This window comes from Sorex araneus, chromosome 10 (assembly GCF_027595985.1).
Source record: "Sorex araneus isolate mSorAra2 chromosome 10, mSorAra2.pri, whole genome shotgun sequence".
In the NCBI taxonomy this organism is placed as follows: domain Eukaryota; kingdom Metazoa; phylum Chordata; class Mammalia; order Eulipotyphla; family Soricidae; genus Sorex; species Sorex araneus.
Genome location: NC_073311.1, coordinates 46118563 through 46139662, shown reverse-complemented (window position 1 = coordinate 46139662; position 21100 = coordinate 46118563). Strand labels below are relative to the sequence as shown.

Sequence of the window (21100 nt, the reverse complement as noted above, 5' to 3'; positions counted from 1 at the left end):
ATGGGGTCACATGGCCGTGCGGTTTTGGATTTCTGGTATGTTAGTAATTAAGTCCAGAGAAATTTCTGCCAGAAGTTGCATCATTGCAAGCTCGTACCTCTCTTTAGTGGGCCTTATAAGATGGTGGTCGCCACGCCGCCGGGGAAAGGAAAGGCCGAGAGAGAACAACATTTCCCCTCCCGGGGTGGCATGGGGCCGTAGCTTAGTTCACAGTCTAGAGGCATTTCTGCAAGAAGCCGCTGGGTGCCGAAAGTAGTTGGCCTCCAGGATCATGGGCGTTCAGGAACAGAGGAGCCGTTTGTGTGTAGCCGCTCGGGGTCACATCTGGGCGGAGAGCGAAAAATTTCTTTCTTATTGATTTCTCCAACACAATGTAAAGGAATAGAAAATGGGATTATCAGAAAATAAATCAATAAAAGTCAATTTATGATGATTGATTCCTATATGATTTTTAGCCTATATAAATAAATTTTAATCATTTCATACAATCTGGGCTGGAGCGATAGCACAGCGGTTGGGCGTTCGCCTTTCATGCGGCTGACCCGAGTTTGATTCCTTCGCCCCTCTTAGAGAGCCCGGCAAGCTACTGAGAGTATCGAGCCCACTTGGCAGAGCCTGGCAAGCTACCCGTGCATATTGGATATGCCAAAAACAGTAACAATAAGTTTCTCAATGAGAGACATTACTGGTGCCCGCTCGAACAAATCGATGAGCAACGGGATGACATTTCATACCATCTAATACAGTGCCCATTCTCATTTACATGAATAAGTTTTCAACTCTGACAACTTGAATATATTGCATTACATTTTATTGTATTTGGATCTAGTCATATCGCCGCTGTCATAAATGAAACTTTTATGTGCTAATATATTTTAGAGTTTACATAAAATAGACAAAACCTACATATGTAAAAAAGAGTAAAGAGAATTAAAATCTAAGTGGGACAATCGGAATAGCCTTACAGAGGTACAAAGTGCTTTATCCTAAGAAAGCTAATATTAGTTTTCTATTAGAAAATGTTACATTAGGGATACTGTTTAAATGTCTGCGTTAGTAAATGAAAGATTGCAATAAGAACCTATGGATGTAAAAAATGGATTAGACAGAACATTCAGTAAAACAGATGTCAAAGTGTTATTGGAAGCATACCTTTCTTACTCTAGTAGAGGGCGACCATAAGCACCATGAGTGAGGGCCAATTAATGAGAAGTTTGTCGTGATCTTTATTATTTTTAAATTTTATTTATTTATTTTTTACTGAATCACAGTGAAATGCACAGTTGCAAAGTTGTTCATGGTTGGGTTTCAGCTGTATAATGTCCCAGCACCTGTCCCTTCACCAGGTTACATTTCCCGCCACCAATGTGTCCTGGCCTTTAACGAAGCTCCTTGAACGCTTCTTGCTAACCTGGTTTCAAGCCTGTGGATTCCCTGGGCTGTTCCTTGTTCATGATGCTCCATATTGTTCCTTCAAATCTGAATGATTATCTAGCTGTGTAGAGTATTCTTGGTAAGGTGTTCGTTTTGTGGAGTTTCAGTACTATATCTCTCCATTCTTTTCTGACTCAAAGAATCTCATTGCTGTGAATCTTGTGTATGTAAATTCCTTTTTTTCCCCCTTTGATCTTGCTGCCTTCATTATTCTATTTTTGGTTTATGTCATTCTGAACACAATGTGTCATGGAGATTTCCTAGTTGAGTCTATTTTCCCTGGGACCCTTCCAGCCTCTTGTACTTGGTTGCCTGTATTTCACAACTCTGGGAAATTCTTTTTTTTTTTCTTTTTTGGGTCACACCCGGCGGTGCACAGGGGTTACTCCTGGCCCTGCACTCAGGAATTACTCCTGGCTGTGCTTGGGGGACCATATGGCATGCTGGGAATTGAACCCAGGTCGGCTGCGTGCAAGGCAAATGCCCTACTCGCTGTGCTGTCGCTCCTGCCCCAACTCTGGGAAATTCTTAACTATGATTTCTTTAACTATTTGTTCCTCACCAGATTTGCCTTCCTGACCCTTAGGGACTCTGATGAGTCTATATTGCTCCTCTTGAGCTCATCCCACAGTTCTCTGGTGTGCTGTTCATTTCTCTTCAGACTTCCCCCCATCCTTTGTTGTTTTCTAGAGCTTTCCCGTGTCTCCTCTTGGAGCTTCTCCTCAGCTACTGTTATTCTACTGCTCACACTTCTAATGACTTTTTATTCCCGCATCACCTACCCTACTCGTCCCCGCTGTCGTTTTCTCATTTCAGCTTTCAGTTCTTTGTGCTTTGTTGACTCCCTGTGCCAGCGTGTCTTTGAGCTCACTGAACACCGTCACCGGGGTGTCACTTGGATGATTTTCCGAGGAGTTTCAGAGCTGGTTGATGGTGTTTGCACCTTCTGTGTTATGTTTCCGCTCATTGAACTTGGTGGGTCTTTAGTCTTTTGCCTCTGGGTTTTCTAGCGTGCGCCCTGCTGGGCTGGGAGTGAGTCTGTCGCTGACCCCTGGACTATTCTGAGGGATCAGGCTGCAGTTTGCTCTTCTCCTTCTCTGTCCGTCTTCACCAAACGATGAGAAGTGTAACTGGGAGCTGTAATCTGCTGAGTAGGCCTGTCATGCTGGCCGCCTGCCTCAGGAGCTGTGGTGCGGGCTGGTTAATAAGCAAAGAGGGCAGGTGTGGAGGCTGCAGGCGCCGTGCTGGCAGGGCGCGGCCCTTGCTTCCAGGAATCTCAGCTGGAGAATGACCTCACCTGGAAGGGCGGAGCAGCAAGCCGGGAGAGGTGCCAGAGTCGCGCTGTGACCCCAGTTATCCGTCCTCTCTCTCTGTCCGTTTGGTTTCTTCTCGGCTTCACTTTGGACACAGGTTCCATTCCCCAGATATTCTTTGAACCCTGACTTTCCCGGTGCTGATCAGCCTTGGGTAATAGCATCTGCCTATTCATCAGTGGATTCAGTTCTCAGTGCAGGTTCACAGTATGTTTGCACCAGAATCGCTGGGGAAGCTTTTTAGGAAGAAAAAGAGAAAAAGAAAAAAGGTTTATGTGCTTCAAACTATACTCCGGGTTGGTCGGTGTGGGAATCTAGAGTGTGTGTTTTTGTTTGTGTGGGTCCAAAAGTGGTGCCCAGGGCGACAAGGGGCCATTCCAGGGCTGCACCTGGCGGTCCTTGGGGGACCTGTGATGTTAGGGATTGAACTGGGATAAGGTGTGTACAAGACACATGCTTTTTACCCCCGTGCACTCTCAGTGGCCTCTGTGGTCTGTGTGCATGTGTGTATATATCTCGCTGTGTGTCTTTTTTTTTTGTTTTGTCTAGTTTGGGGGCCACACCTGATGGTGCTCAGGGCCTGCTCCTGTCTCTGTGTCCAGGGATCACTCCTGGTGGGTTTCGAGGGATCATCTGGGATGCCAGTGATTCAACTCAGGCTGGTCATATCCAAGGCAAGACCTTTCCCCCTCTCCAACCCTCTAGAGCCCTTGTCTTTTTTTTTTTTTCTCTTTGGGTCACGCCTGGCGATGCACAGGGGTTACTCCTGGCTTTGCACTCAGGAATTATCCCTGGCGGTGCTAGGGAACCATATGTGATGCTGGGATTCGAACCCGGGTTGGCCGCGTGCAAGGCAAATGCCCTACCCGCTGTGCTATTGCTCCAGCCCCGAGCCCGTGTCTTGAAGGTTCCCCGGAAACACTCCAAGACTCCTTTGCAATTGCAAAAGGGAAGAATACAAGTGAAAGGGGAGATCAGTGGGCTGGCCACAGAGTCCAGCTGTCCCCTACAAAGTCCCTTCTTCTCTCTCCCTGGGCCGGTCCCTGCTGTCTGTCTGCCTGTCCAAGGGGGAGCCATGGGCAGTGGAGGCCTGGCCAGCAATACCCAAGGATGTCATCGAGTTCGTTCAAAGCAACAGAATGGCAGCAGCAGTTCTGTCTCGCGTGGTGGGGAAGCAAAATCCGGGTGGGTGTTGGGACCATCTCTCCTTTGTCCACTCAGTACCAGCTTCTTGATGCTGGTGCTCCTAGATGTGGAATACAGATGGAAACTTGAGTCCCTTATGGGGACAGACAGCTCTGGAGGCTGGGCCGCTGTCCACATCAGGCAGCTTCCTCTCTGGGCGGTGTGACCTGGCAGCATTAGTCCCCCCTCAAAGCAGCCGTCTGTGCCACTTAGTTTAATGTATTTAGTGTCTGTATCCTTGGGAAACTGCCCCCGGTGCTGTGTAATCCCATCAACGGCCAACATCCAGAGGCTGTAAAACCACGCTCCTGGAAGCATGTGGCCGAAAAGCTGCCGTGAGACATCTTATAGCCTAGTTCTCCCTCTTGGAGAACCTGGCAAGCTACCGAGAGTTTCCTGCCCACATGGGAGAACCTGACAAGCTCCCTGTGGTGTATTCATATGTCAAAACCAGTAACAATGATGGGTCTCATTCCCCTGACCCTGAAAGAGCCTCCAATGCGGCACCATTGGGAAGGAAGAGTAAAGAGAGGCTTCTAAAATATCAGGGCTAGGATGAATGGAGACATTACTGAGACCACTTGAGAAATTCAACGATCAAGGGGACGATGATGATGATGACCGTTGGGGTGGCTTATAAATGTAGGAATTTTATACCTTTAATTATGAAAGACTGAAATTTCGAGGTAGTTGACTTGCTTTCTAACAAAATTATTTTTTTTCCTTTCTAGACATAATTCCTTGGTGGACCCTCTAAACATCTTTTATTTGTGGAAGCATTTCCTATAAAATGAAGTCAGCATCTTAACACAACCCCATGTCGGTGTGGCTCCAGTCCCTCTGCTCTGTTGCTTGAAGCTTGAGATCTAAGCAGCCCCGGGTCTTTTGCGATGACAATATGACTAATAGTAAAGGAAGATCTATTACTAATCAAACAAGTGGTGGTTCAAGTAGTGGCGGCGGTTTTGTGGACTGGACTTTAAGTTTAAATACCATTCAGTCTGATAAGTTTTTAAACTTACTGTTGAGCATGGTACCGGTAATTTACCAGAAAAACCAGGAAGAGAGGCACAAAAAGGCAAACGGCGTTTGGCAGGATGGACTGTCCACGGCAGCACAGACGTTCACTAACAGGTCCGAGCAGCACGTGGACTACCACGGCTTCTCCGAGCAGGCCTTCCACGGCAATCCTGGGCACCCGCCCACCAGCTGCAGCCCCAAGTACGATGACTATGCCAACTACAATTACTGCGACGACAGGGAGACCTCGGAAACCACCGCCATGCTGCAGGACAATGACCTCTCCAGCGACGGTGACGATGATGTCATCGTGGAGACCAATCAAAAGTTACCCAAGGAATCCAGTGGTGTCATGGCCTTGCAGATCCTTGTGCCCTTTCTGCTCGCTGGCTTTGGGACCGTTTCTGCTGGCATGGTTTTGGACATTGTGCAGGTGAGTCTTCGTTTGTGTTGAACTTTGTTGTGGTTTATAGCTGTGTTTCTCCGTTGGGTGGCGGCGGAGGGTGGGGGGTGAACCCAGGATATTCCAGGGGGACCCACAGGTGAAATTCATGAAAGTGGGAGTGTGTGGCATGAGACTAGAAGCCAGCTGGTAGAGCAGGGGGAACCACAAGGAGGAAACAGGCCAGGGATGAAAAAATGGGTGAGAAACACTCATTTATGGTACATTGTGTAGGCGACCAAGCTCGAACATTTTAGATTTGATTTATTGCTAATTGAAATAAATAGATGCTAAATCTTGCAAATAATTTACCATTTCTAGCTGTAAGTTGCTTATTTTCTCTCAGAAATTCTAAGAGAATAATCTATCCTGACCTTAAGTTAAAATACTACAATAGCAAAGTTCTTCCGAAATGTGTCGATTGGTTAAATGAGGAACTCGTGTGTTATACTTAGGGGCTTTTTAATTTTTACGAAAATGAAAATTGGCCTGTATTTGTTAAAATGAATTTAAATAATGCTAAGCATTAAATGAAAGATTAAAAAGTCTTCGCTAGTCCTTGCTTCCTGGCAAAATTTCTTCTCCCCTCCGGAGGTGATCATTGTTATGAGTTATTTATGTGTATTTGCAGGTTTTTTTTATGCTTACATATCTTCATAGGTACAAAAGTTAGAATGAAATGCTAATTTTTTCCTGAAACTTGTTTTGATTGCTTAATAATCTATGTTGGAAATTTTCCCAAATAAATCATAAAGATTTTCTGCCATTTAAAATGAAGGCTTCAAGTCCCAGCATCCCATATGGTCCCCTGAGCACCGCCAGGAGTAATTCCTGAGTGCAGAGCCAGGAGTAACCCCTGTGCATCGCCAGGCGTGACCCAAAAAGAAAAAAATTAAATAAAATAAATGAATGCTTTTATAGTCCATTATATGTGTATACCAAAATTTACTTACTGTATATGCCAACATTTATTTACTGATACTTAAATTCTAGTGATACAACACATACACCTTTAAATAGAACTTTTTATACTTGTATGAATATGTACCTTTTTTTTGCTTTTCTTTTCATTTTAATTGAGACACTGTGATTTATAGAGTTGCTGAAACTAGAGTTGTTTCAGGCATGTAATGTTCCAACAACAGTCTCAAGGATTGAGGTCCCCTCCTTCCACCAATGTCTCAGGTTCCCTCCCGGCCCCTTGCCTGACCCTTGGGAGGTATATAACAAATGTATTTCTTATTGATTGCTCTAACAAAACTTAAAGGGATGGCAAAAAGAACTATTTTCAGAAAATAAATCAGTACAAGTCCATTTGTGATGATTGATTGCTATGTGATTTTAACCAATATAAATAAGACATGAATTCATGATTGAAGATCCCTTAGCAAGTTAGGAGTAACTGTCCTTTCTTACTGTAGTAGAGGGCAACCATATGCACACTCAATGCCACAGGTTGGGAAGTTTGTCCTGTCCTTTAGAGAAACTCTTTTTTTTTTCTTTTTGGATCACACCCGGTGATGCACAGGGGTTACTCCTGTCTTTGCACTTAGGAATTACTCCTGGCGGTACTTGGGGGACCATATGGGATGCTGGAAATCGAACCCGGGTCGGCCGCGTGCAAGGCAAATGCCCTCCTCGCTGTACTATCACTCCAGCCCCTAGAGAAACTCTTTTAACGCTTCTTGCAAAACTGGTATCAGGGCTGTGAATTCCCTTAGCTGTTGCCTGTTTATCAAGCGCTGTATTGTCCCTTTAAATTTGAATGTTAGTCTAGATAGACTGTTCTTGGGGAGAAGTTCATTTCATGGAATCTTTGTACTACATTTCTCCAGATTCTTCTGACTCACAGAGTCTCATTTGGTACATCTTCTGTGCCTCTTATGGCTTTCCTCTCTGTGGAAGTTCCTTTTTGAATCTTGCTGCATTCAGTGTTCTGTCTCTATCTTTGGATTTTTGTCATTCTGAGTACAGCGTGCCTTGGAGTTTTCCTAGTTGAGTCTATTTTCTCTGAGACTCTTCATGCCTCTTGGTTCTTGGCGCCTGTAATCCTCAAATCTGGGAAATTCAAACTGAGGATTTTGTTTTTCAACTATTGTTTCTTCATCACATTTGCCTTCCTGTTCTTCAGGGATTCTGATGACTCTTATACTATTCCCCTTGAATTTATCTTATAGTTTTCTGGTATGCTGTTAATTTTATTTATTTATTTATTTATTTTGGTGGTGGTGGAAGTGGGGTGCTTGGGGCCACTCCCAGTGATGCTCAGGGGTTACTCCCATCTCGGCTTTCAGGAATAACTGGGCAATTCTGGGGGCAGGGGTGTGTGCACATGAGGTGCTGGGGATCAAACCTGGTTGGTTCCATGTAAGGCGAATGCCCTACCCACTGTACTATCTTTCCGGCCCTTGCTTGCTCAGGGGTTCCTCCTGGCTCTGCACTCAGGAATTACTCCTGCCGGTGCTGGGGGGACATTTGGAATGCTGGGAATTGAACCCGGGTTGGCCGCATGCAAGGCAAATGCCCTACCCGCAATGCTATCACTCCAGCCCCTGCTTTCATTTCTTTTCAGAATAGTTTCCACCTTTCGCTGTTTCCTAGTGGCTTCCTGATTCCTACGTTGGAGTCTTTTGATCTTTTGCTCAACTTCTTTTGTTCTGCTATTCACAGCTTCTCTTGACTTTTTTTTTTTTTAATCACCTACTACCTACCACATTCTTTATTTCTGTCATTTCTGAGTGTAGTCGCTTTCTCATTTCTACTCTTACACTTCCGTGTGCCCTGCTGGCTATCTGAGCTCTGGTTTCTTTGCGCTCATTGATCGTCCGCATCATGGTATCTCTAAAGACATTGCCCGAGGATTGACCAGTGATAAACCCTCATGTCGTCAGTGATACTGTGCTCACTCATGAAACTGGTGGGGCTTCTCCATGTTTTCTCATGTTCTTGCTGTGTTGGTGGTGAGACTTTGTCGTTAACCCCCAGGAAGAGGCTGAGGGATGGACTGGAGGGGTAGTAGAGGGGGTAAGGTGTCTGCCTTGCACACGGTCGACCCAGGTTCAATCCCCGGCATCCCATATGGTCCTCGAAGCACCGCCAGGAGTGATCCCTGAGCATTGCTGGGTGTGGCCCCCAAACAACAGCAGCAGCAAAAGGAAGATGCTGAGGGATTAAGCTGAGGTTTCTCTCCTCTCCGCCTGTCTCCACCCAATGAAGGCAGGAAGAGTAACTGGGTAGATCTGCCGTGCTTCAGAGCTATGATGCGGGCCCATTTGCATGGCTCAGTCAAGTGTGGAGACTACTGGGAGCTAATGAGAACACAGGGCTTCTGCCTCTCGCGCTCGAGCAGCCAGTGACGTCAGACAGAGGCGGCCTCACCAAGGGGGGGAGGGGGGAGGAGGCAGAGCAGCAGGATGAAGGGCTGTATAATTTTTTAAGATGCCCTCCCCAAAAATGGAATTTCTGGGTGTTAGGCTAGATGTATGTGTTCAAAAAGCAATTTGACAGTATCTACAGAATTTTAAATATATTTAACAAACTTAAAGAGATTTTCCCAATTTAGTCTACCATCGGGCTGGAGCGATAGCACAGTGGTAGGGCGTTCGCCTTTCACGTGGCCGATCCATGTTCGATTCCTCCACCCCTCTCGGAGAGCCCCACAAGCTACCGAGAGTATCTCGCCCACACAGCAAAGCCTGGCAAGCTACCCGTGGCATATTGGATATGCCAAAAACAGTAACAATAAGTCTCGAATTGAGAGACGTTACTGGTGCCCACCCGAGCAAATCGATGAGCAATGGGATGACAGTGACAGTCAGTCTACCATCAATATATAAGTACTTCTGTTTGTTTTTACTTTTTTTGGGGGGGAGGAGATAACACCTGGTGCTCACTCAGGGGTCACTCCTGTGGGGTCTCAGAGACCCTATGGGGTGCTGGGGATCGAACTTGGATTGGCTGTGTGCAAGGCAAATGCCCTACCCACTGTATTAATTTTCTGGCCCAATATTTCCCCAGTTCAATTAAAAAAATTATTTTTTGGTCCACACCCAGCAGTCCTTGGAGCTTACTCTTGGCTCTCCACCCAGGGATGACTCCTGGTGGGGATTGAGGGACCATATGCGGTGCCAGGGATCAAACCTCTGTTGGCTGTTTTCAGGACAAGGGCCTTACCTCTTGTACTGTCTCTCCAGACCTAAGATACTTCCTTTTTCTGGTGTGTGTGGGGGGGGTTGAGGGGGGGGGAGAGGTGGCAGAGGTGTTGCTCACACCCAGCAGTGCCCAGGACGTACTCCTGGCTCTACACTTCAGGGGTCACTCCTGGAGGGGCTCGGAGGATCATATGGGATCACACAGTCGAACCCAGGTCAGCTGTGTGCAAGGTAAGTGCCCTACTTGCTGTATTATGAGACTCTGGCCCCTAGATATTTACATTTAAAAAGTTAATTCATGGGACCAGGAGACAGTACAGGGAGTAGAGTAACTGCCTTGCATGCAGCTCAGCCAAGGTTCAATCCTGGCACCTCTAGCCGTGAACCCTAAGCACAGAACCAGGAATAACCTGAGCACAGCTGGATGTGGTTCAAGTTATCACTCAGCATCCCCCAAATTAATTAATTCTGTGTCTCCAGAGCACCCTGGTAGTGCTTGAGGGGACTCTAAGACTGTAAATCATGGGAGATTTGGAAGACCATGGGGTGCTGGGGTCAACCACATGCTCGGTACCTTAATCTCTATGCTGCCTTTCCAGTCCTGTTGTGTATTTCTTCAATGAATGACTTTGTGTGTTTCATTATTTTTTGGTTGTTTTTGCTTTGGGTTCACACCCAGCTGGACTCAGGATTTACTCCTGGCTCAGAGCTCAGGGGATCATCTGAGGTTCCAGGAACTGCACCCAGGCCAACCGTGTGCGAGAGAAGTGCTCTTCACACACCACTGTTCTTCTGGTCCGCATGTCTTTCGTTATTTTAAAACACAGAAGCGGCTCACTGATTTGCAGGAGCCCTTCATTTGATCTGATTATAAAATTATCTGTTTATATCACTTTTTTTTGGTCTTTGAGTCACACTCATTTATGCTCAGGGGTTACTCCTCCTGGCTTTGCACTCAAGAATCAGTCCTGGTGGTGCTTGAGGGACCATATGGGATGACAGGAATCGAACCCAGGTCGGCTGCGTGCAAGGCAAATGCCCTACCCGCTATACTATCACTCTGGCCCTTTAACTCTTTCTAAAGTAGTAAGTTATCCATATTTGGTGGTCAGTTTTGCTGTTAGTGTTATGACTCTGTTACTGTCAGTTTTCAATCAGCAACCAGAGAAAATTGACTATGGAGAGCTCCATTACCTTCTAATGTGCCCGTCTCTCATTTTCGGCTCCCTAAAGGAAATTGCATGTCATTTGTAACCCTTAAGATGCTTTTTAGCAAATAATATTTTTGCTTCAATTTAAATATGCACAAATAGAAACATAATTTTCATCTTATGAGGTGAGAAAAGATATGAAAGGAACTGTGTTAAGAAATGTATCGAATTTTAAGATGCAACATTAAGGCGGACCAGACTTACCTGCAACCTGAAGTAGACTTGTTTTGACTTGTTAGAGCAGTAGCACAGCTGCTAAATTGAATAAGCCTGATTGAGTTGGCTTTTTACCTGGATGTTTTAATTGATCTGAAGATGTAACCGTTACAGGATGATAACCTCTATAGGAATAATATGAGTGCAGATTGGTAGGCAGAATACCTACGTATTTCATAATGTATAGTCCTCTGGTGTAATACTTCTTTCAGGGAAGTATTTTTAAGAATAGCATGTATATTATTGGAAAGAGTTTCTTTTCTAATTTTATAAATTTTAATACTGTTGCAGGTATTAAAAATCATAAAAAAATAAAACAAGTATTCTCAAAGACTGTGCTTTTTGGAACAGTTAGGGTCTGGAGAGATAGTTCAGTGGATACGGTGCTTGCCTTGCATGTGACTGGCCCAGGTTGGATTCCCGGCCCCTGTTTGGTGCCCCATGCCCCACCAGGAGTGATTCTTGAGCACAGAACCAGAGCCAGAGCCAGGAGCAAGCCCTGAGCACAGGCAGGTATAGTCCAAAGCCACCCCATCCCCTCCAAAAGCAAATAAAAGGCGTTCAAGTAGGAAAAGATGCAATAAAATTCTCTTTTTGCTAGTTGATATGATTATAAACATAGAAGGCCCAGAAGGCTTTAGTAGGAAAAATAAATACAGTGCAAAATAAATATGCAGTATTGATTAAACTTTGCAAACAATGAACCATCAGAAAGAGAAATAAAAACATACTGTGTATGACTGCACCAAAAACAATATACTTAGAAATAAATTTAAAGAGGTAAAAAGATCTATACATTAAAACCAGTGCTACTGAAAAGAATTGAATATTGAAAAACAAAACAATCCAGATAGTGGACAGTGCTTATGGAGTGGAAGAACAAATATTGCTAATATGGTCATATTACCTAAAGCAGTATAGAGATTCAGTGTAATCTCGCTCAAAAACGGAATGTCATTATTTATAGAAATACAATGAAAATCATAAAATGTATTTGAAACTACATGAAAGATCACAAATAGCCAAAACAGTCACAGGGGAAAAAAGATTAACAAAAGGAGGTATTGCACACTCAGATTTCACACTAAGCCTCAAACTAAGAGTAAACAAAGATGGCATGGAATTAGAAATAAAAATCAATACACAACTAAATAGAACAAGTACACATACATGTTAATAGCTATTTAAAAACACAGACACAGAAAAGTACCCAAAATTTTATTTTATTATACTTAGTATATAATTTAATAAACAGTCTTGGGAAAAGTGAACATTCAGATATATATGAAGACTGAAAATCATTGTCTTCGGGGCTGGAGTGATAGCACAGTGGGTAGGGCGTTTGCCTTACACGTGGCCGACCCAGGTTCGAATCCCAGCATCCCATATGGTCCCCCGAGCACTGCCAGGGATAATTCCTGAGTGCAGAGCCAGGAGTAACCCCTGTGCAATGCCGGGTGTGACCCAAAAATAAAGTAAAATAAAAAATAAAACAAAATTATTTTAAAGAATCATTGTCTTATACCATATATGCACATACAATTCCTCAAGAGGATCTGAAGTCTTAAAGATATGAAACCATAAAACAGAAGTAAACATGGATACTTTGCTTTTTAATTTTTTTAAATTTTCACAAAGTTGCTCACAATAACGGATTACATTCAATATTTTGACACCAGTTCCAGCACCATCACACCTTCCCACCACCATTATTTTGAATTTCAAACCTGCCGAACAGGCAGATGCTAGATAATTTATTTGTATTGCCCACTATGAATAACACAGGATGTCGTGTGGCCGTTCTTATGGCCACTCCGAGAAATCTAAAATCTTATATAATTAGAGTCTGGAGAAATCTCTGCGGTGAGCTGCGTGGTTCTGAGATTCTTTTGTGTGTCTCTGGCTCATGGCCGTTAATGAGCTTCAGTAGTCACCAAAGGCAGCTTGTGGGCGTGACATCCAGGGTCCGATGGGGGCCGAGAGATGGGAAGGGCAGGCCCATCCCCTATCCCATGAGGCCTGGTGTTTGCCATCACTGGTCCCCCGTGCCTGGGCTTTTCACTGAGTTCTGGAAGATGGTGGCCGCTGGGATTCAGGGGGCGGATGGAGGGACAATGCCTGTTCGGGTCTGAGGTGTCCCGGTGAAATCGGCCTGGAGCAAGGTCCGGAGGCATCTCTGCCACAAGCTGCTCCATTCCGAGATTCTTTTGTGTGTCTGGATAATTTGCTTTTGATTCTTGAAGATGTTTCTGTGGGGTGCAGAGACATAATACAGGGGTTAAGGCACATGCGTCCACCCCGGTTCAATCCCCATCACTCCCTCAGCACTGAAGCAGTGCCGGATGCAAGCCTGGAGGCTCCAAGCACCATCCACGTGACTCAGATAACCCCTGGCGTCACAGGACCAAGATGCACTGCATCTTCTGGTCCTTCCATTGAATCACCAACCTGGTTTGTCAAGAACCACTGGAAGGGGCTCCCAGACCCCTTGAGTACCACTTGGGAGCACCCTCACCTGTACAGAAGATGTCTTTGTAGCAATACCTCCAGCAGCAAGGGAAACAAAGCGACAGTAAGCAAATAGGACTATATGAGATTCCGTGTGTTCCCAGTGAAAGAAACTGTTATAAAAATGAAAAGACCACTTACTGAATAGGAGAATGTATTTGCATATTATATACAAAGCACTGTAAGCACTGTTGTCCCATTGTTTATCAATTTGCTTGAGCGGGCACCAGTAATGTGTCTATTGTGAGACTTGTTACTGTTTTTGGCATATCGAATACGCACGGGTAGCTTGTCAGACTCTGATGTGTGGGCAGAATACTCTCAGTAGCTTGCTGGGCTCTCTGAGAGGGACGGAGGAATCGAACCCGGGTCAGCTGTGTGTACTAGGTAGTATATAATATCAGAGCATATAAAGATTTGATAAAAGCTCCACATTACAACCAACCTGATTTAAAGAAATGCCAGAGGATGCGAGAGCGGGCTCAGAAGGCTAGAGCACGTGCTTTGCATGTGTGAGGCTCAGAGTCAATGGTCAGAAGAAATAATAAATTTGTTTCATTGATTATCTCTACTCATTTTTCCTGATATTAATTTTATATGTATAATTTTTTCTTCTCTACTTTGTAATCTTAACTTGAGAGATGCAGGTTGGAAAAGAAAAAAACTTATTTACAGATGATGTGATTTTTTTCTTAAAAAATCCAAGTGGTCAACAGATCTGAATTGATAAGTTCAATGGCCAGAGCGATAGCACAGCAGGTAGGTCATTTATCTTGCACGCAGTGTACCTGGGTTCTATTCCTGAGCACCACCAGGAGTAATTTCTGAGTGCAGAGCCAGGAGTAACTCCTGAACATCGCCAGGTATGACACTTCCCAGCCCACCCCCCCCCCAAAAAAAAATAAGGATTAAAAAAAAAAAGAATTGACAAGTTCAGCAAGATTTCCAGGTATGGAATAAAATATATTTAAAATTGTTCACTTCAATAATTATGTAGGTATTGAAATGAAATATAATAATAGTTACTAAAATAAGCACTAAATATAAATCAACAAGATATGTAGAGGATCTTATTTAATTTATTATTATTCTCTGGGCTTTTTGGGCCACAGCCCATGGTGCGCAGGGCTTACTCCAGGCTCTGCACTCAGGGATCACTCCTGGAGATGCTTGGGAAACCAGGGATCAAACCCAGGTCAGCCATGTACGAGGCTCGTGCCCTACCCACTGCACTATCGCTCTGCCCGCTCTGTGGAGGATTTTATATGCTGAAAACTATGGAACATTGATGAAAGATCTAAATAATTGGAGCCATGAATCATGACTTGGAAGATACAACATTAGGTTAATTCTCCTTAAAGTGATTTATGGGTATACACAGCCTTTTAAATCCTAGCAAGGTTTTTCAGAAATATAAATAATAGTCAACCACGCAAAGGAAAAGAACATGAAATAGTATATAAATGATTTTGAAGAATCAAAAGAGACCTGCATTAGAAATCAGACCTGATTTCTGGAAAGACTGCATTACCAAGACTCAGTGAGATCAGTGGAGGGAGGGACAGAGATCTCTGCAACCGGGCAGATGCCCAGAGGGACACCCACACACATGTCCAACTGCTTGTTCATGGAGGTGTGAAAGAAATTCATAATCTCCCTTTCAGCAATTGGCACTGGAGCAATTAGACATCCAAGGCAAATGAATAAATCTTTATAGAAAACCAAACATGGACCACACATGTTAAATATAACATGAAGAGGTTAGATGTGTGCTGCAAGTGTTAGAACACAGGTCTGGCCTCTGTGAGATCCTGGGTTCCATCCCTGGTACCACATAGCCCTCCCCTCTAGCACTGCGGGGCACTAGTTGTTTCCGCATCCCTTTCTGGCTTATCACTTCCTGGCGTCAAAGTTAATAATACATCCTGGTGTCCCAGCAAAGATAATATTGTTATTTGTTCCTGTGTACAGGCATGGTCATTTGCAATAACTACCATTATGGTAATTATTTAAGTTATACAACTTATTTTAAGTTATATTTTGTGGTGCTGGGGATCAAATCCTGTGCGTTACATAGTCAAGGCATGCATTCTACACTGAATCACACCCCTGGCCTTTATGTATTTACCTTAGATGAAGAAATCAACATATATTTTTTTTGTTTGCAAGTAGTATAGTAAAACTCACAGGAGACCTTCAAAGAGGTAATCTTTTTTTTGGCAGGGGGCGGTGGGCACACCCAGTGGTGCAGTGGTACACAGAGCTTACTCCTGAATCTGTACCCAGAGATCTCTCCTGATTGGCCTGGGGGGGGGGGGGGCATCTGGTGCAATGTGAGCTATCAAATCCAGGTCAGCCACATCCAAGGCAAGTGCCTTAACTGCCATACCACCCATCTCTGGCTCTCGAAACAGTGATACTGTGCCAACAGCAAGGGTAACACCCACTGCTGGCTCATTCAGTTATCCAGGAGAGAATCTTCTGGCTGATATTTCTGGGGCCTTTGTAGAACTGGAAGCTTATTCCCCTTCCTTTCACCCCCAGGTCCCAGGAGTCCCAATGCTAGACATCTGCTGTCTCTGTGAACCCACGGCCACATCTAAAGCCCTTTGCGTATTCCGCTTTCCAGGCGCACAACCACACCTCACACTCCTAACTCTGCTCTCTGGTGCTTTGCACCCTGAGCATCTCTACTTGCCCCCTCCCCCCTGACATTGCACACATTTATTCCTCCTGACATTGGACGAGGACCAGTAGAGCAAAACCCAGATTAATCCTTCCAAGAGCTCCCACAAGGCAACTACCAAGGTTAACCCCCAGAGCAGAGCAGACACAGTTGAGGAAACCCCACAGAAACCCACCACGCACAGTGAGTGAGGATAATGGCATGGAAGACTATTGGTACCAGCCAACTCTGTGGCCTCTCGTATAATGATTTTTGGACACCAGGATGATGATGTTTAGTGAGATTAAAGAAACAATGGTACAGGTAGTCAGTAAAGCACAGGAAACTATGAGAGCAGAAAGGAGAAAACTGTAATCAGAGGAGATTGAACTGAAGAGTATGATAGGTAGGGGAAAAAAAAACTCAACTAAAGGCCTCAGTATTAGAGTAATAGCAACTGGGCAAAATAATTGGTGAGCTCCAAGAAGAAATGCAGGGAACATCTAGAAAACAATAAAGAACGGAAATTTCTTTTTTTCTGAAAAGAAATGAACAGCACACAAGAGGATTATGGGATGGCTTTCAGAGGAACAATACAAGAATCCTCAGAGACTCTGAGAAATAGGAAGACAAGCTTGTTGAAGAACCACTTGTCAAAGAAATTATAGATAATTTCCCAGAGTTGAGGAGTGCAGGCACCCAGATCCATGATGGGTTCTAGCCAGAATGGACCCACATAGTAAAACTTCAAGACACAAGATAATCAGATTGGCAAAAGTCAAAGATGGAGACAGGAGAGTGAAAGCAACAAGATTGCAGAAAGAACTCACATAGGAAAGAACACCCAAAGATACAAAGCAGATCTATCAAGTAAGACAACCCAGGCTCGAGGAGAATAGTAACAACAAACACCTCAATTTTCATTAAAGCCCAGTGACATTTAACATGTCACCAAGAGTACTCTAGCCAGATAGCTTATCCTTCAGACTTGAAGGAATGATGCAAAGACTCATGTACAACAACAGCTTAGACAATTCATAGTCTTGAAACCAGTTCTTACAGAAAAATTAGAGGAGCTTCATCTTTTTTTAAAATTCGCTCACCATTAGACACACAGTTACAAGGTCGTTCATGATTGGGTGTCAGTCATACAATATTCCAATACCCATCCCTTCACCACTGTATATTTTCCATCACCAATGTCCCTAGTTTCCCTCCCACCACCCTCCCTGCTTAACTGCTCCGCCCCCTGGCCCAGCAGGCACCTTTCCTCCTCCTCCTCCTCCTCCTCCTTCTCCTCCTCCTCCTCCTCCTCCTCCTCCTCCTTTTTCTCCTCCTTCTCCCCCCTCCTCCCCTCCTTCTCCTCCTCCTCCTCCTCCTCCTCCTCTTTCTTCTTCTCTTTTTCCTCCTCCTCCTCCTCTTCCTTCTCCTCATTCTGCCCCCCCCCCCCACTCTCTCCACTCTCTTTCCTTCTGGGCATTGTGGCTTGCAATATAGGTACTGAGAGGTTGTCAAGGTTATCACGTATATCCCTTACCTACTTTCAGCACTCAGTTCTGTCCAAAGTGATCATTTCCTACTTTAAAAGACGACAAATTTCTCATCCCTTCTCCACTGAGTATGGCATTTTCTCATGGCACTTATGATTGCTCTCTGCTAGATTAAATAAGTTTTTTATTCCTCGTTTGCCGAGGATTTTAGACTCCTAGTGAATATTCCATTTATTTCTATTTCTATTTAGGTGATTCTTATTTATATGTATAGAAATTTTTTCTTTTACTTATCTATAAGCATTATTTATAGTATAGCATTTTCTATCATAAAACCAGTATTACCTCTTTTGAGGGGAGAGCACAGCTAGTGATATTCAGAGGAACTAAGAAGGCCTGGGAACTTATAGAAGCACACCTCTGCGGACATGGAGAGACAAAGAAAGAATTTGTTTAGTGTGAGTTACGAAACTCATAATTAAATAGCTCATGTTGTTACAGCAATGCTCAAGGGTTAGTGATTCCACATCTGATCTGAATTGAATACAGAAAAGGGCGGTAAGTGATCCAAAGGAGTGCATCCCAGTAGATTCAAGGTATGATTATATTGGGTATTAATCTGGTGGGTTTTATTTTTGTGGGGGCTAGATGACACCCGAAGCTGCTGGGGTTACTCCCAGCTCTGTGCTCAGAATATTGCTTGGGAGACCGTTCAGTGCTTCAGAGCAAATCTGGGCCTCCTACGTGCAGTCCAGTCCTTTGAGGTCTCTCTCTCTGGCCTTAATGTGTCTAAAATGAAAATTATGGAGGTGAGTGTTTTGATTGGCAAGAGAGCTCAATAGGCTAAAGCTTATGCTTTGCATACTAGACACCCAGAATTTATCCCCATCACCCCAGGGTTCCTTGAGCACTTCAGGGAGAGATTCACCCCAAGGCAAGCACTCAGAAGTAGCCCTCTGAAATAAAACTAAATAAAAATAAAAATAAAATAAAATAAAAAATAAAATAAAATAAAATAAAATAAAATAAAATAATAAATAAAATAAAATAAAAAATAAAACTAAACAAATTAACAACCTTGGTAAAATGTATTCCTAAATCATGTCTGTTCTGATGAAAAGTGGTATCATTTAGGTTTTTTGTGAGGATTGAATGAGCATACCTAAAAAGCATTAATATAACCAGTATAACAAGCAATCATTGACTGTTAGATATTATTTGTGTTTTATTATTATTATCTGTTATTATTCATCATCTTCACCATTGCCGATACCACTACCATCTCTGAGAGACACATTTCCATCACACCAGAACCCTTTTTTGGCGGGGGCAGGTATGGTTTTTTTTACCACACCTGGCAGTGCTCAGATTTTACTCTTGGCTCTGCACTCAGGGATTAGTCTTGGTGAAGCTTGGGAGACCCTCAGAGATGTAGGCGATCAGCTTCGTGCAAGGCACTGATAGTACCCACTCTACTATCGTTCTTGCCCCACATACCACAATTCTTGATCCACCCAAGATACTGTCAATACTGTCATCCCATTGCTCATCAATTTGTTTGAGCGGGCACCAGTAACGTCTCTCATTGAGAGACTTATTGTTACTGTTTTTGGCATATCCAACATGCACAGGTAGCTTGCCAGGCTCTGCCTCGCGGGCTCGATACTCTCGGTAGCTTGCTGGGCTCTCCGAGAGGGGCGGAGGAATCGAACTCGGGTCGGTCGCATGAAAGGCGAATGCTCAACCGCTGTGCTATCGCTCCAGCCCTCTCCACCCAAAAGTATGGGCAAAATTGTTAGATGGGGTTTTTTTAAATAGATTATGGAATGTGGGATGCTGTGAGAGACCCTACTGCTTTGTGTGTGTTTCACTTTTTATGTTTTAAACTTTTACTGATTCACGTTCTCTGACTTACAATACTGATGGTATCCCATGCACGTAGTTCCCACACCACACCCATCGCCAGCGTGCTCTCTTCTCTCCGCCATGGGCCCCAGGACCCCAGTGTCTCTCCTTCTCAAATCCCACCCCCAGTTGTGTTGCCTTTGGCCCTTTGTTGCTACCTGACTGTGCATCTTTCAGTCCCACAGGTGAGAGAGATCCTTCTGTATATCTCCCTTTTCTCCCGACTCACTGCACTCAGCATGATACCCTCTAGTTCCACCCATATTTCTACAAACTGACTTATTTTTTTTTTCTGGTCCATCCTTAATTGGCTTGAACCCTGAACCCTGGACAAGGATTTTTCTGGTGAATCTTTTGAATCTGAACTTCTGTGATGACTGATTTGATAAGCATATTCTAAACACATACTCTCTATCTATCTATCTATCTATCTATCTATCTATCTATCTATCTATCTATCTATCTATCTCTCTCTGTTCAGCTTCTAGGCACATTTGAGGAAATGTCTGGGGAAACATGGACAGATTGAGTTTATTTTTCATTTATCTGATGGATTTGGCTTCCTTTTTTCTCAACTGGATTGATCTTAGGAATGAAGCTCTGAGACTTGATTATTTTGGGGCATAAATGAATATGCTTAATCCAGAAGGTCTCTCACTAGAGCAGTTAGCTCAGAGGCATATTTATAGAATATGACTTTGTGTTATTAAGTCATTTGTAAGTTCTTTTCAATTTAGAAAGCATTTCAGTGCCCATTCCTTTCATCATTGTGGTATTTCCCAAGGGCTAGACAGGGAAGATTGTATCTTTATTTTATGGGTGAAGAACTTGAGATGAGAAAGTTCTATGACTCATCAAGGCTCATGCTGTTAGGTGATGATGGATAAGTGCCTGGAATAATAACTATTCTTGTTTCCAATTGGGTCTTTTTTTATGAGCTCTTTTTGTGAGTTTGGCGAGCTCTTGTCTAAAATGGCGTGGGGGTCGGGAGGCAGAAGTAGGATGACTCAAGACCTCTAAAATCAAATCTATATCCTGTCTTTTTAAATTTTTCTTGGAAAAATCATGAAAATTCTTTATTTGTGAAATTTTATGTTACTCCTACTGTATTTTCCCTGTGGGATTTTAATTAGTGTTGAAACAAATGTTTAAATCTGAGTGGTGGGGTGGAGAGTTGAGAAAACTTTGGTGCTGGTGGTTTGCCTAACTGTGTACATCAATGCTGTAAACACAAACACTTGTAACTGTATCACCTAAACTCTAATTAGATATTGAAATCACTGTATCACTGTCATACTGTTGTTCATAGATTTACTCGAGCAGGCGCCAGTAACGTCTCTATTACACTCAGCCCTGAGATTTTAGCAGCCTCTCCTTACTCATTTTTCCCAACGAGTGGAGGCTCTTTCAGAGTCAGGGGAATGAGACCTATTGTTACTGTTTTTGGCATATCGAATAAGCCACGGGTAGCTTGCCAGGCTCTGCTGTGCGGGCAGGATGCTCTTGGTAGCTTGCCAGGCTCTCCGAGAGGCATGTATATATCTGTTACTGTATTTTGGA

The 21100-nt window shown here is 43.8% G+C and overlaps 1 protein-coding gene across 4 annotated transcripts in view; it reads left to right on the top strand.

Annotated features, from left to right (window-relative positions):
• The window catches only part of SLC41A2 (solute carrier family 41 member 2), a 140688-nt gene that overhangs the window by 38105 nt on the left and 81483 nt on the right, over positions 1–21100 (top strand). For all 4 annotated transcript variants that reach the window (XM_055118466.1, XM_055118465.1, XM_055118464.1 and 1 more), the window contains exon 2: positions 4664–5385. In XM_055118466.1, coding sequence (XP_054974441.1) covers positions 4831–5385 — 555 coding nt within the window. In that variant the 5' untranslated portion in view covers positions 4664–4830. The remainder of the gene's footprint in view (positions 1–4663; positions 5386–21100) is intronic.